Source organism: Melanerpes formicivorus, unplaced genomic scaffold (genome assembly GCF_026170545.1).
Source record: "Melanerpes formicivorus ecotype bairdi unplaced genomic scaffold, bMelFor1.0.p_v2 SCAF_114, whole genome shotgun sequence".
NCBI classification, from domain to species: Eukaryota; Metazoa; Chordata; class Aves; order Piciformes; family Picidae; genus Melanerpes; species Melanerpes formicivorus.
Genome location: NW_027142466.1, coordinates 1,033,891 through 1,048,820, shown reverse-complemented (window position 1 = coordinate 1,048,820; position 14,930 = coordinate 1,033,891). Strand labels below are relative to the sequence as shown.

General features: G+C 64.5%; 1 protein-coding gene across 2 annotated transcripts; it reads right to left on the bottom strand.

Annotated features, from left to right (window-relative positions):
• Positions 1-423: 423 nt before the first annotated feature.
• Positions 424-14,494, bottom strand: SRPRA (SRP receptor subunit alpha). Of its 2 annotated transcripts, none has more exons than XM_068167289.1 (14): positions 14,307-14,494; positions 13,114-13,197; positions 9,808-9,971; positions 9,555-9,715; positions 9,309-9,462; positions 7,449-7,602; positions 7,187-7,293; positions 6,916-7,037; positions 6,204-6,290; positions 5,949-6,121; positions 4,070-4,283; positions 3,039-3,202; positions 2,124-2,222; positions 424-1,347 (listed from the first exon to the last, which is right to left on the bottom strand). In XM_068167289.1, the coding sequence occupies exons 1-14, from the start codon at positions 14,430-14,432 to the stop codon at positions 1,219-1,221; spliced, it is 1,938 nt and encodes a 645-aa protein (XP_068023390.1). In that variant the 5' UTR covers positions 14,433-14,494; the 3' UTR covers positions 424-1,218. The 2 variants fall into 2 exon arrangements, with proteins under 2 accessions (XP_068023390.1, XP_068023391.1); XM_068167290.1 differs by having other exon boundaries at positions 9,309-9,459.
• Positions 14,495-14,930: the final 436 nt, after the last annotated feature.

Below are 14,930 nucleotides of genomic sequence, written 5' to 3'. Positions count from 1 at the left end.
GGGGGCATGGAGAAGAGTGTGGGCAGCAGCAGGGCAAGGGAGGTTGTGCTGCCCCTCTGGCCTGCCCTGCTGAGGCCACCTCTGGAGCCCTGGGGGCAGTTGTGTGCTGCCCAGCTGCAGAGGGCCAGAGAAGTGCTGGAGAGAGTGCAGGGGAGGCTGGGAAGCTGCTGAGGGGCCTGGTGCAGCTGTGGCAGGAGCAAAGGCTGAGAGGCCTGGGGCTGAGAGGCTGCAGAAGAGCAGCCCCAGAGCAATGCTCAGCAATGCTCAGCAAGAGCTGAAGGGCCCCTGGGGGGCAAGAGGCTGGGGCCAGGCTCTGCTGAGTGGTGGCCAGTGGCTCCTTGGACTGGACCCAGTCCTTTCACTGGATGAGCTCCAGGGCTCCCTTCCCACCCCCATTCCAAGGGCAGCAGCAGCACACAGAGCACAAATTCCCAGGTTTATTTGGGTATAAATTAGGTCTGGAGCAGACAGCAGGGGGGGGTTGGGGTTATTGCACTGCAGCACACAGCTACAAGCCAGGGCACAGAGCTTGGTGTTGTCCCGTGGAGCACTTCAGGCTGGGCTCAAGAGGCACTCGAGAAGGTTGGTGGAGGGGGGAGAAAGGTTGCAGGAAAGCAGCAAGCAGCCACCAGCAGCTTCCAGCATCGAGAGGGTTTGGCTCCTGCTCTGCCAGGAGGTAAAGCTGAGGCCAGCAGGCAGCAGGACCCTGCCTTGCTGCAGAGCAGGCAGCTGCAGCTCTGCAGCTCCTGCCCCAACGCCGCTCCAGAGCCCCAGTGGTGACCAGCAGGGACCTTAAGGCAAGAGAGCAGCTCCCAGTTTTGGTTTCTCAGCGTGGGTGGAGCTGCCCCCAGCAGCAGTTTGTGCAGGCAGAGCCAAGGCTGCCTGCCAGCAGCGCTGCCCCTGCTCCCCCCTGCCCTGATCTCAGACCTTCAAAGCAGCTCAGAACTGCCTCCAAGCCCCCCGCCAAGGGCAGCAGGTGCCTGCTCTGCCCACCCCCCCGTGCAGCAGGAACAAGACAAAGCTCTGGGCTCAGCCTCCCCGGGGGGGAGCCGGCGTCACCTCAGCCAGGGTGGAGGAACCCAGGGCAGGAGCTTGCTCCTGGAGAGCACAACCTGCTCCCCAGCAAAGCCCCCTGGCCGCTGCGGCTCCCCCACCCCGCGCTGCACCGCCCAGGAGGGAGGAGGTGGGGCTGGGGGAAGCAGCTCCTGCCGGGGGGCTCTAGGCCTTCATCAGCGCTGCCACCACGGCCTTGGCGTTCAGGCTGCGCAGGTCGCAGTAGGTCTGCCCGGTGCCCACGAAGACGATCGGCTTGCTCGTGATGTAGGTCATGGAGATGGCAGCACCCACCTGCACGGGGGGCACGCGGACCCCTCAGACACATGGACACCCCAGACAGAGGGACAGCCCCAGACAGATGGACACCCCCAGACACAAGGACCCCCTCAGACAGATGGACAGCCCAGACAGATGGACAGCCCCCAGCCACACAGAGCCCCTCAGACACATGGACAGCCCCAGCTGCATGGACATCCCCCAGACACATGGACCCCCCCCCAGCCACACTGTCCCCCCCCCCAGCCACATGGACCCCCCTCAGACAGATAGACACCCCCCAGCCACATGGACACCCTCAGACACACGGACATCCCCCAGACACATAGACCCCCCCCAGCCACACTGTCCCCCCAGCCACACGGACCCCCTCAGACACATGGACCCCCCCCCCCAGCCACACTGTCCCCCCAGCCACATGGAACCCCCTCAGACACACGGACCCCCTCAAACACATGGACACCCCCAGCCACACGGACCCCCTCAGACACACGGACACCCCCCAGGCACATGGACACCCCCTCAGGCACACGGACCCTCCAGCCACACTGCCCCCCCCCCCACCACATGGCCCCCAGGAGACTCCTCAAGAACCTCCTCTGACATCCCTCCTGCTGCTGCTTTTGGGAGCTGCTCTGCTTTAAATGGCTCCCACCCGAGGGGAAAGCAGCTGGGATGGCACAGCAGCGCCCCAGGCCGGGCACAGCAGCGCCCCAGGCTGGGCACAGAACTGCCCCAGCCCCGGGAGCTGCCCTCGCCCTCCCCAGCAGGCTCCCCCCGGCGCTCCTCACCTTGTCGTCGATGGTGTCGAACTTGGTGAGGACGATGCCGTCGATGAGCCGCGGGGTCTGGGCCATGGAGTGGTCAGCCAAGGCCTTGTTGAACTTCACCTGCGGGAGACAACAGATCCCAGAGGGATCCCAGAGGCGGCTGTGGTGCTGCCACTGGCCAGATGTACAACCACGGAAGGGGTTGGGTCGGAAGGGACCTCAAGGCCCACCCAGTTCCAAGCCCCTGCCATGGGCAGGGACACCTCCCACCGGCCCAGGTTGCTCAGGGCCTCATCCAGCCTGGCCTTGAGCACCTCGACTTGGAGCCTCCACACCATCCCTGGGCAACCTCTTCCAGTGTCTCAGCACCCCTGGGGGGAAGAAATTCTTCCTAATGCTCAATTCTCAATCCAGCTGCTTCCACTTTGAAGCCACCAGCCCTGGGCTGTCACTCCATGCCTTTGTCAGAAGTCCCTCCCCAGCTCTCCTGGAGTCTCCTTCAGACCCTGCAAGGTGTCCCTGGAGCCTTCTCTTCTGCAGGCTGCCCAAGGCCAACTCCACTCTTAGTCTCCCTCTTTGCCTCCCAAACCATCCCCCCTTGGCCTGGCCCAACAGGCCCTGCTCCAAGCTCTGGCCCCAGCTTGCTTCAGGTGCTGGGAGGCCAGCAGAAGGTGTCCCTGGAGCCTTCTCCTCTGCAGGCTGCCCAAGGCCAACTCTCTCAGCCTGGCTCCCAGCAGAGGGCTTCCAGCCCTGCCAGCACTGCTGTGGCCTCCTCTGGCCCTACTGCCCCAGCTCCCTGCCTGTGCTGTGCTGAGGGCTCCAGAGCTGCCCCAGCCCTGCAGGGGGGATCCCAGAAGCTGGAACCTGCCCACAAACCCAACAGGACTGAGGCTCCCCCTCCCCATACCCTCCATGCCCCAGGGGCTGGGTGCTCACCAGCTGATCCACAGCCTCGTTGCCCACCAGCGCTTCCCCCACGAAGAGCACCAGGTCCGGGGCGTTGACAGCGATGAGCTTGGCCAGCGCGGCCATCAGGGGAGCGTTGTCCTGCATGCGGCCAGCGGTGTCCACCAGCACCACCTCGAAGCCCTGGTTGCGAGCTGGGCAGGCACAGGGGCACAGAGTGTCAGGGGCTGGAAGGGACCCCGAGAGCTCATCCAGGCCAACCCAACCCCTGCCTCAGCAGGTCACACAGGAACACAGCCAGGTGCAGCTTGAGTATCTCCATAGACAACTCCACAGCCCCCCCAGGCAGCCTGCTCCAGGCCTCTGTCACCCTCACAGGGAAATCATTCTTCCTCCTGTTTCCATGGCACTTCCTCTGCCTCAGCTTCCACCACTGCCCCTTCTGCTGGCATTGGACCAGAGGATGGCAGAGGCTGGAAGGGACCCAAAGGGATCTTCCAGTCCAACCCCCTGCCAGAGCAGGAGCACAGAGTCCAGCTCAGGTCACACAGAACACATCCAGACAGGGCTGGGAAGGCTCCAGGGAAGGAGACTCCACAACCTCTCTGGGCAGCCTGCTCCAGGCCTCTGGGAGCCTCCCAGGGCAGAAGTTCCTCCTCCTGCTGAGCTGCAACCTCCTGGGCTGCACTTTCCATCCCTTGCTCCTTGGCCTATGGCAGGGTGCAGCTGAGCAGAGCCTGGCCCTGTCCCCTCCCTCCTGACCCCCAGCCCTCAGCTCTTGAGAGACATTGCTCAGATCCCTCTCAGCCTTCTCCTCTGCAGCCTGAACAGCCCCAGGTCCCTCAGCCTCTCCTCACCTACTCATCCTTGTAGCCTTCCACTGGACTCTCTCCCTGTCCCTCTTAAACTGGAGAGCCCAAAACTGAAGGCAGCACCCAGCAGAGCCTGGCTCCAGCCCCTGGGCACTCACCCTGTAGGTACTGACACACAGAGGCAGCATGAGGCAAGCAGCTCCCCCCGGCCGGCCCAGCCCCCCTGCTGCCGGCCCGGCCCCCACCCACCGTAGGCGATGGCCTCCATGGCGATGCCGGCGGCGTCCTTGCCGTAGCCCTTCTCGTAGAGCTGCACCATGGTCCTGCCGCCGTGGCTCTGCGGGGGGTGCAGGGCCAGCAGGCGCCGCGTGTGTGTGCGCAGCTGCTCCACCGCCCCCGCCCGGAAGGTGTCGCAGGCTGCGATCAGCACACTGAAGCCGTTCTCGATCAGCCAGAAGGAGATCTGCAGCGGCCAGGGAGAGCAGGGAACTGCCAGGGCTGGAAGGGACCTCGAGGCTCAGCCAGCCCCAACCCCCTGCCATGGGCAGGGACACCTCACACCACAGCAGGTTGCTCACAGCCACCTCCAGCCTGGCTGCAAACACCTCCAGGCAGGAGGCTTCCACCACCTCCCTGGGCAGCCTGGGCCAGGCTCTCACCACCCTCCTGGGCAACAACTTCCTCACAGCCAACCTCAATCTCCCCACTTCCATCCCCCATGGATCCAACCCAGAACATGTTTGCTGCCTTTGGGCTCTCCTGCAGATCACAGAATCAGCTGCTGGGAAGAGGCCTCAGGATCACTGAGTCCAACCATCCCCTAACCCCTCCTGCACACAGCTCTCAGTTTGGCTTTGAAGCACCTCCAGGGATGGGGACTCCACCACCTCCCTGGGCAGCCTGGGCCAGTCTCTCACAACCTTCACAGAATCAACCAGGCTGGAAGAGACCTCCAAGATCACCAAGTCCAACCAATGAGCCAACCCTAACCAAACATCAAAGCATGGCACTGAGTGCCTCACCCAGGCTTTGCTTAAACACCTCCAGAGACACAGACCCCATCCCCTCCCTGGGCAGCACATCCCAATGGACAATCTCTCTGTCTGTGTAGAACTTCTTCCTAACCTCCAGCCTGAACCTCCCCTGCCACAGCTTGAGACTGTGTCCTCTTGTTCTGGTGCTGGGTGCCTGCCTGGCAGAAGAGCCCAACCCCCAGCAGGCTCCAACCTCCCTTCAGGGAGTTGCAGAGAGCAAGAAGGTCTCCCCTGAGCCTCCTCTTCTCCAGGCTAAGCAACCCCAGCTCCCTCAGCCTCTCCTCACAGGGCTGTGCTCCAGACCCCTCCCCAGCCTCCTTGCCCTTCTCTGGACACCTTCCAGCAGCTCAACCTCCTTCCTAACCTGAGGAGCCCAGAGCTGGACACAGGGCTCAAGGTGTGGCCTAAGCAGTGCAGTGTCCAGGGGCAGAATGACCTCCCTGCTCCTGCTGGCCACACTCTGCCTGATGCAGGCCAGGATGCCCTTGGCCCTCCTGGCTGCCTGGGCACACTGCAGGCTCATGTTCAGCCTACCATCAACCAGCACCACCAGGTCTCTCTCTGCCTGGCTGCTCTCAGCCACTCTGCCCCCAGCCTGTAGCACTGCCTGGGGTTGCTGTGGCCAATGTGCAGCCCCTGGCACTTGGATGTGTTCAATCTCCTGCCCTTGGCCTCTGCCCATCTGTCCAGCCTGGCCAGGTCCCTCTGCAGAGCCTCTCTGCCCTGCAGCAGCTCAACTCCTGCCCCCAGCTTGGTGTCAGCTGCACATTCACTGCTGATGGACTCAATGCCCTCCTCCAGATCATCAATGAAGATGTTAAAGAGCACAGGGCCCAGCACTGCTCCCTGGGGCACAGCACTGGTGCCTGGCTGCCAGCTGGCTGTGGCACCATTCACCACCACTCTCTGGGCTCAGCCTCCAGCCAGTTCCTAACCCATCGCAGTGTGCTCCCATGCAGGCCAGGGGCTGACAGCTTGGCCAGGAGGCTGCTGTGGGCTCCAATCTGCACCTCCCCACCTCCAGTTCTGCTTCCCTCCCCCCCAGTGCTATGCCCCAAGCCCTGGGCAGCCCCGGGCGGGGGCCGGTGCCGGACCTTGGCCAGGTTGGTGGACTTGCCGACGCCGTTGACGCCGCAGAAGGTGACGACGTAGGGGCGGCGGTGGCGCTGCGCCTCCAGCACGTCGCGCAGCACGTCCACGCGGCGCTGCGGCTGCAGGATCTGCACCAGCGCCTCCTGCAGGGCCTGCTTCACCGTCGAGGTCACCGCTGGGGAGGAGCAGAGGGAAGCACTTGGGGGGTGCCCTGGCAGCCCGGGCCGCAGGCAGGGGGGCGGGGGGAGGGCACTTACTGGTGAAGGTTCCCATGACCTTCCCCTCCAGCTTCTTGGCCACCGACTCGCAGAGCTGCAGCGCGATCTCCGCTGCCACGTTCTTGGCTTTGGGGGGCAGGGGGGCAGGGGTTACCCAGCAGCACCCAGGCAGGGAGCAGTCACTGTGCAGGACCCCTGCCCGACCAGGCCCTCGGCCCCATGTGGATGGCTGAGCCCAGAGCTGAGACAGGAACCCAACACAGCTCCTCTGGGCAAGAACAGCTCGAACCACGGCTGCCCCCCGACCCCCTGGCTGTGCTCTCCCACCCCCGACCACAGCTGCCCCCCGACCCCCTGGCTGTGCTCTCCCACCCCCAACCACGGCTGCCCCCCGACCCCCTGGCTGTGCTCTCCCACCCCCAACCACGGCTGCCCCCCGACCCCCTGGCTGTGCTCTCCCACCCCCAACCGCCGCTGCCCCTCCACCCCCCAGCTGCCCCCTCTCACTGCTACTGTCCCCCCAACCACTGCTGCCCCCCCAGCCCCTGGCTGCCCTCCCACTTTCCGCTGCCACCCCCAACCGCCATTGCCATCCCACCCCCCCAGCTGCCCCCCCAACTGCCACTGCCCCCCAACCCCTCGGCTGCCAACCCACCTGCCACTGCCCCCCCCCCCCAGCTGCCACCCCTACCCCAGGCCCTGCTCAAGGAGCCCCCTCAAGCCAAGCAGCTCAGAGCAGAGCCAGACCTACCAATCAAGTGATCCTTCATCTTCTCCAGAACGGGGTCCATGTCCTCCCTAGTCAAGCTCTTGGAGCCCACCAGGCCCTTCAGCATGCCAAACATGCCCCCCAGGCCCCCTCCCTTCTTGGTGCTGTGGAGAAGCAGAGCAGCTACCTTCAGGCAGGAGAAGCCAGAGGCAGTCAGAGCCCACCACGAGCCCAGTCTGTCCCAGCCACGTTACTGGTGAGACTGGAAGGAGAGCCCCAGGAGGGACATGAAGGAGCTGCAGGAGCCTCTCACCTGGGCTTGGAAGGGTTCTGAGTGACCTTCTCCTCCTCAGCTTCGTCCTCGCTCTCATACTCCAGGTCGCGGAGGCGGCCGGGCTCCCGGTTCTGATCCCCCAGCGCCTGGAGGGGGCAAAAAGTCACAGCCTGGGAGTCAGCTGGAGAAAGCATTCTGCACAGGCCACTGCCTGGCACCACCTCAGCCAGCTGTGGAGGCCAGGCCCTGCCCAGCTGCTGCCAGAGGGAAGGGCCCAGGCGGCCCTGGGCTCCCCACTCACGGTGGCGCGGTCGAACTCCTCGGCCGGCGCGGCCTCGGCGCTGCCGTTGGTGGCGGAGTTGCTGTAATCCAGAACTTTGGCATTGGAGTTGCCCAGGTCCCACACCCTGGGCTTCTTCCCCTTCTCCTTCTGGGCCTCAGGCTTGGGAGATTTGCTGAAACAGAAGAGCAGGGGCAGGCCCTGCTCAGTGCAGGGAAGCCACAGCCATAGCCACAGCCCCTTGGCAGCTGGCAGTGAGCAGCACAGACAGCTGCAGGGGGCAGACACTGAGGTGGTGGTGAGAGCTGAGTCTGCCTGCAGGGTTCACTGCTCTGAGCTTGGAGCCTTCCCTAAAGCCAGGTGTTGGTGTCCCTTGGCAGCCTGGAGAGCTGGGGGAGAGCAACCTCCTGAAGGTGAAGCAGGGCAAGGGCAGGGGCAGCAGCTGCACAGGGCACAGGGCAGGGGGAAGCTGCTGGCAAGCAGCTCCAAGCAGAAGCAGCTGGGAGTGCTGGGGGACAAGGAGTTGCCCAGCAGCAGCAAGGTGGCCTGGGGGCCAAGAAGGCCAAGGCTGTGCTGGGGGCATGGAGAAGAGTGTGGGCAGCAGCAGGGCAAGGGAGGTTGTGCTGCCCCTCTGGCCTGCCCTGCTGAGGCCACCTCTGGAGCCCTGGGGGCAGTTGTGTGCTGCCCAGCTGCAGAGGGCCAGAGAAGTGCTGGAGAGAGTGCAGGGGAGGCTGGGAGGCTGCTGAGGGGCCTGGAGCAGCTCTGGCAGGAGCAGAGGCTGAGAGGCCTGGGGCTGAGAGCCTGCAGAAGAGCAGCCCCAGAGCAATGCTCAGCAATGCTCAGCAAGAGCTGAAGGGCCCCTGGGGGGCAAGAGGCTGGGGCCAGGCTCTGCTGAGTGGTGGCCAGGGCCAGGCCAAGGGGCAGTGGGCAGAGAGTGGAGGCCAGGAGGTTGGAGGGGAAGAGGAGGAGAAAGTTGTTTGTTGGGAGGGTGCTGGAGGCCTGGAGCAGGCTGCCCAGAGAGGTTGTGGAGTGTCCTGGTGTGGAGAGCTTCCAACCCCCCCTGGGCACTGTGCCCCTGGGCAAGCTGCTGGGGGTGCCCTGCTGGGGCAGTGGGGTTGGGCTGGGTGATTTTTGCAGCCCCCACCCTGCTGGGCTTGTCTCAAAAGCAGATCTGGACTCTCCAAAGGCCCAAGCTGGGTTTCTGGGTCTCCCAGGGCAGGGATCAGCTCTCGTTCCCCTCCAGGGCCTTCTTCCCAGCACACAAGGCAATAAGCAAAGGCAAAGAGGGATCTGGAGGGGCTGGAAGGTGTCCAGAGCAGGGCCAGGAGGATGAGCAGAGGGCTGGAGCTGCTCTGCTGTGAGGACAGACTGAAGGAGTTGGGGCTGTTCAGTCTGCAGAAGAGAAGGCTCCCAGGTGACCTCATTGTGGCCTTCCAGGATCTGCAGGGGGCTCCAGGAAGGCTGGGGAGGGACTGCTCAGGATCTCAGGCAGTGCTAGGACTAGGGGGAATGGAATGAAGCTGGAGGTGGGGAGATTGAGGCTGGAGGGGAGGAGGAAGTTCTTCCCCATGAGAGTGATGAAGCCCTGGAATGGGTTGTGCAGGGAGGTGGTTGGGGCCCTGTCCCTGGAGGTGTTTAAGGACAGGCTGGCTGAGGCTCTGGCCAGGCTGATCTAGTGTGGGGTGTCCCTGCCCATGGCAGGGGGGTTGGGACTAGATGATCCTTGTGGTCCCTTCCAACCCTGACTGATGCTGTGATACTATGAAAGCACAGTGCAGGTCTGCCTCTCCCTGGGGGCCACCAGGAGGAGAGCCATGGCTGAGGCAGAGCAGGAGGAGCAGCTCTGAAGCCCAGGGGGGTGGCCATGGCCTCCTCACCCACCTGGACTTCTCTGCAGCCTTCTTGTGTCTCCTGAAGAACTCCTCCCGGTTCTTCTGCAGGATTTCATCCTTGGTCAGCTCCTCCTTCTCCCCAGCTGCTGGGGGCTGCTTCTCCCCTGCAGAGCCCTTCCCAGGGGCTGAGACAGCTTCAGCTGCTGACAGAGGGAGGCCCCAGGTTGAGCTCAGAGCAGGGCCTGGGTGCAGCCCAGGCTGTGGGCCACCCCCTGTGCCCCCTCCCCACACCCACCCTCCTTCCTGGAGCCTTTGCTCTTCTTGCTCTTGACCTTCTCCTTTGGTTTCTCCCCTCGGGTTTCTATCATACACTTGACAGTCTTCTGCGACTTCAGAGACTGCTCAAACGTCTTCATCACCGTGGGGGGTCGGACCCTGCTGCTCTCCTCCGCGTCCCTGGGGGGGGAGCAGCGCTCAGCCTCGGCCCCGCTCCGCCCCCTGCCGGGCCGGGGGGGAAGGGCAGGGCGGGGCGGGGCCGGGGCCGGTACCGGAGGAGGCGCAGGAAGTCCTCCTTGAAGTCGAAGGTGCCCTGCAGCAGCCCCAGGGCTCCCCCCTGCTGGAACTCCGTGCGGTACTTGTCGCGGAACTCCCGGTGCACGTCGTCGATCAGCTTGTCCACGTAGGTCAGCGTCAGGATCTTCTGGAAGCCCACCTGCAGCACAGGGCAGCTGGGGGCGGCTGGGGGGCTTCCAGGATGGGGAGGGGGCAGGATGGGGGCACTCTCATGGCAGGGCCTGGCAGGTGAGGAAGGGAAAAGCTTCCCCCGGGAGGGGACAGAGAAAGAGCTTCCCCCCCAAAGGGCAGGGGGCAGGGGAAGAGCTTCCCCCGCAAAGGGCAGAGGAAGAGCTTCCCCCCAAAGGGCAGAGGGCAGGGGAAGAGCTTCCCCCCAAAGGGCAGAGACAGAGGAAGAGCTTCCCTCCCAAAGGACAGGAGGCAGAGAAAGAGCTTTCCCCCAAAGGGCAGGGGAAGAGGAAGAGCTTCCCCCCCAAAGGGCAGGGGAAGAGCTTCCCCCCAAAGGGCAGGGGAAGAGCTTCCCCCCAAAGGGCAGGGGAAGAGGAAGAACTTCCCCCCCAAAGGGCAGGGGAAGAGCTTCCCCCCAAAGGGCAGGGGAAGAGGAAGAGCTTCCCCCCAGAGGGCAGGGGAAGAGGAAGAACTTCCCCCCCAAAGGGCAGGGGAAGAGCTTCCCCCCAAAGGGCAGGGGAAGAGGAAGAACTTCCCCCCCAAAGGGCAGGGGAAGAGCTTCCCCCCAAAGGGCAGGGGAAGAGGAAGAACTTCCCCCCCAAAGGGCAGAGGAAGAGCTTCCCTCTAAAGGGCAGGGGAAGAGGAAGAACTTCCCCCCCAAAGGGCAGAGGAAGAGCTTCCCTCTAAAGGGCAGGGGAAGAGGAAGAGCTTCCCCCCAAAGGGCAGGGGAAGAGGAAGAGCTTCCCCCCAAAGGACAGGGGAAGAGGAAGAGCTTCCCCCCAAAGGGCAGAGGAAGAGCTTCCCCCCAAAGGGCAGAGGAAGAGCTTCCCCCCAAAGGACAGGGGGCAGAGGAAGAGCTTCCCCCCCAAAGGACAGGGGGCAGAGGAAGAGCTTCCCCCCAATGGGCAGGGGGCAGAGGAAGAGCTTCCCCCCCACTGGGCAGGGGGCAGAGGAAGAGCTTCCCCCCCAAAGGGCAGGAGACAGAGGAAGAGCTTCCCCTCAAAGGACAGAGGAAGAGCCTTCCCCCCAAAGGGCAGGAGGCAGAGGAAGAGCTTCCCCTCAAAGGACAGAGGAAGAGCCTTCCCCCCAAAGGACAGGGGGCAGAGGAAGAGCTTCCCCCCAAAGGACAGAGGAAGAGCTTCCCCCCCAAAGGGCAGGGGAAGAGCTTCCCCCCCCCAAAGGGCAGGGGAAGAGCTTCCCCCCCCCAAAGGGCAGGGGAAGAGCTTCCCCCCCCCAAAGGGCAGAGGAAGAGCTTCCCCCCCCCAAAGGGCAGAGGAAGAGCTTCCCCCCCAATGGACAGGGGCCAGGGGAAGAGCTTCCCCCAAAGGGCAGGGGAAGAGCTTCCCCCCAATGGGCAGAGGGCAGAAGAAAAGCTTCCCCCCAGGCAGGGGGCAGGGGAAGAGGAAGAGCTTGCCCCTGGGCTCAGGACCTCCTCTCTAACCTGCAGCTCGCTACCCTCAGCAGCCCTCAGGCTGTTTCCATCCCCACTCCCCTTCCAAATCCTCTTCACAAGGAGAACCAAACCTGTCCCAGCTGCAGCAGTGACAAACACAGGCAGGGGGCAGCCAAGCCAGGAGGGCTCTGCCCTTATCTCTGGGGCTGTGTGGATTCAGAGATGAGAGAGGGGAGAGCAGGAAAATGGTTCCTGAAGGCACAGGGATGGAGGTGGGGAAAAAAACCACCTGCTGGGCAGGCCCAGAGGATGGTGGGGAAGGGAGTTAGATCCACTGGGGCTGCTCACAGCGGGGGTCCCCAGGGCTCAGTGCTGGGCCCAGGGCTCCCCAAGGTCTCCATCAATGGCCTGGGGGAGGGCATGGAGGCTGCCTCAGGCAGGCTGCAGGGGCACCAAGCTGGGTGGCTGTGCTGAGCTGCTGGAGGGTTGGAGGCTCTGCAGAGGGACCTGGGCAGGCTGCAGGGGTGAGCCAAGGCCAAGGGGGTGAGGTTCAACAAGGCCAAGGGCTGGGTCCTGCCCTTGGCTCACAACCACCCCAGCAAGGCTCCAGGCTGGGGCAGAGGGGCTGCAAAGTGCCCAGCAGGAAAGGCCCTGGGGGGGCTGGGTGGCAGCAGCTGGAGAGGAGCCAGGGGGTGCCCAGCTGGGCAAGAAGGCCACCAGCAGCCTGGCCTGGAGCAGCAATGGTGTGGGCAGCAGGAGCAGGGCAGGGATTGTGCCCCTGGGCTGGGCACTGCTGAGGCCAGCCCTGGAGTGCTGCCTTCAGCTCTGGGCTCCTGGCTGCCAGCAGGAGCTGGAGAGGCTGCAGCAGGGCCAGGGAAGGGCAAGGAAGCTGGGGAAGGGTGTGGAGAAGAGGGCTGGGGAGGAGCAGCTGAGGGAGCTGGGGGTGGGGAGGCTGGAGGAGAGGAGGCTGAGGGAGACCTCCTTGCTCTCTGCAGCTCCCTGCAAGGAGGCTGGAGCCAGGTGGGGCTTAGGCTCTGCTCCCAGGGAACAAGGGACAGGAGAAGAGGCAATGGCCTCAGGCTGCCCCAGGGGAGGTTCAGGTGGAACATGAGAAGCAACTTTTTCACTGAAAGGGTTCTCAAAGGCTGCCCAGGGAGGTGGCTGAATCCCCATCCCTGAGGCACTGGAAAGCCTCAGGGCTGGGGCTGGGGGATGTGGGCTTGGCAGATAGGGAAGGGTTGGGCTGGAGGAGCTCCAAGAGCTTTTCCAATCACCTCCACGATGCTAATGAGATTTACTCCTGCCACAGATGGCTAAGTCAGTCCCTACCACCACTGAGAGACACCAAGAGACACCCACCCACCACACCCCACCAGCCTGGCTCCACCAGGGCCAGCCCTCAGCCCCTGAGCCCAGCTCTGCACCACCCTGCCCCCTCCCAGGCCATTCCCGAGCCAGCAGCCTGGCAAGAGCAGGGCAGCCCCACCTCACCCATGCTGGGAGCTGCTGGCACAGCTAGGGAGAAACCAAGGTGCCAAGCCAAAGCCTCTGGAGATCACAGAGGCCCTGCTGCTCCTCCTCCCAGGTGCAGGCAGCACAGCCTCTGTGCCACGTCGGCCCCTGGCAGGCTCCTTCCCACCCAGCCCCTGCAGGGAGAGCCCCTTCCTGGGGGTCAGCCTCCCCCAGTCTGTGCCTGGGGGGGCTGGGGGAGGTCACTCACCACAAACACCAGCTCAAACTGGTTGTCCAGCTTGTACTTGAGCGTGAGGGCTTCATGGGTGAAGGAGTTGTTGCCACCTCGCTCCTAAGGGACAGGAGCCGTCAGCAGGGGGGGTGCCAGCAGCAACAACCATCCCCCCCCCCCCCACCATCCAGTCACTCCCCTCTGCCCCAAAAAGCAGTCCAGCACCCCTTAGAGGAGCTCAAGCCCACCCCACAGGGCAGGTGCTCCCATCCTGCCTCTCCAAAACGGGTCAGTTCCTCCCCCGGTGTCTCCCTGCCCCCCCAGGCAGATGGTCCTCTCCATCCTCTGCCCCCCAGGCAGGTGGTCCCCACCAGCCCCTCCTCCTCAGGCAGGTGGTGCTGACTGCTCCCTCCTCACCTAGATGGCTCCAACTGCCCCCCCAGCTCTGACAGCCTGTCCCAGCCACTCACCACTCACCCCCCCCCCCCCCCAGGGGTATGGCTCCACAGCCCCACAGGGATGGTCCCAACTGCTCCTCCCTACCTCAGCTGCGTGCCTGTCAGCCCCACCAGCCAGATGTTCCCAGCTGCCTGCCCTACCTCAGGCAGGTGGTCTGGCCTGTCCCTTCCTCCCCAGACAGATGTTCCCAACTACCCTCCCTCCCCAGCCAGATGTTCCCAGCTGCCCTCCCTCCCCAGCCAGATGTTCCCAGCTGCCTGCCCTACCTCAGGCAGATAGTCTGGCCTGTCCCTTCCTCCCCAGCCAGATGTTCCCAGCTGCCCTCGTTCCCAGACAGATGTTCCCAACTACCCTCCCTCCCCAGCCAGATGTTCCCAGCTGCCCCCGTTCCCAGCCAGATGTTCCCAACTACTCTCTCTCCCCAGCCAGATGTTCCCAACTACTCTCTCTCCCCAGCCAGATGTTCCCAAATATCCCCGTTCCCAATGTTTCCAACCACCTCCGATCCCCGACAGATGTTCCCAGCTGCGCCCCCCGCCTCAGGTAGATAGATGGTCCTGCCCGGATCCCCCCACCAGATGGTCCTGCCCGTTCCTCCCTCCCCAAGCAGACGATGCCAAGCGCCCCCTCCCCCCGCCAGACGTTCCGGGGCATCCCCAGCTCCCAGACAGATGACTCCAGCTGCCCTCCCCCAGCCCCCAGGCAGGAGGGCTGCCTGTGTCCCCCCCCTCCCTCCCTCAGGCCGCCGGTCCCGGCCGCCCCGCCCGGACCTGGAGGAGGACGGAGCGGATGAGGGCATTGACGGGCGCGGTGGCGGCGGCGGCAGGCCCGCGGACGCCCTGGAAGCACCAGAGGACGAGGCCGCCCTTGCTGAAGATAGTGAAGAAGTCGAGCATGGCGGCGGCGGCGCCGGGCCCGGCTCCGCGCACACGTCGCACTGCCCCCAGCGCTTCCGCCGGAAGTCGCCGCCCATTGGCCGAGGGGGCGGAAAAGGGGCGGGGCGGCGGCGGGCGAATGGGGACGGGGGGCGCGGGGCAGGTTGTGAGCGAAGGGGAGGGGAGAGGGCGGGGCTGGAGGGGAGAGGGCGGGGGGGGGAGGAGGCTGGATCCAGTGGGGGCCCTCAGGGGTTGGTGCTGGGAGCAGAGCTGTGCAGGATCTTCGTCAGAGACTTGGCTGAGGGCACTGCCAGGCAGTTTGCTGGTGACACCAAACTGGGAGCAGTGGTGACAGCCCTCAGGCTGTGCTGCCATTCGGCCAGGACAGGCTGCAGAGCTGGGGGGAGAAAGGGAATGGAATCCAACAAGGGCAGGGCAGAGTCTGGCAGCTGGGGAATGACAACCACATGGAGCAGAAGAGGTTGGGGACTGAGCTGCTGGAGAGCAGGGCAGGGCAAA

Excerpts from the sequence above, each read along its gene's own strand:
- SRPRA (XM_068167289.1), bottom strand. The coding sequence starts at position 14,432 with ATGCTCGACTTCTTCACTATCTTCAGCAAGGGCGGCCTCGTCCTCTGG. Across the intron at positions 13,198-14,306 it reads TCCGCTCCGTCCTCCTCCAG|GAGCGAGGTGGCAACAACTC; the intron begins GTCCGGGCGGGG and ends CCTGTCCCTTAG. Across the intron at positions 9,716-9,807 it reads GACTTCCTGCGCCTCCTCCG|GGACGCGGAGGAGAGCAGCA; the intron begins GTACCGGCCCCG and ends CTCCCCCCCCAG.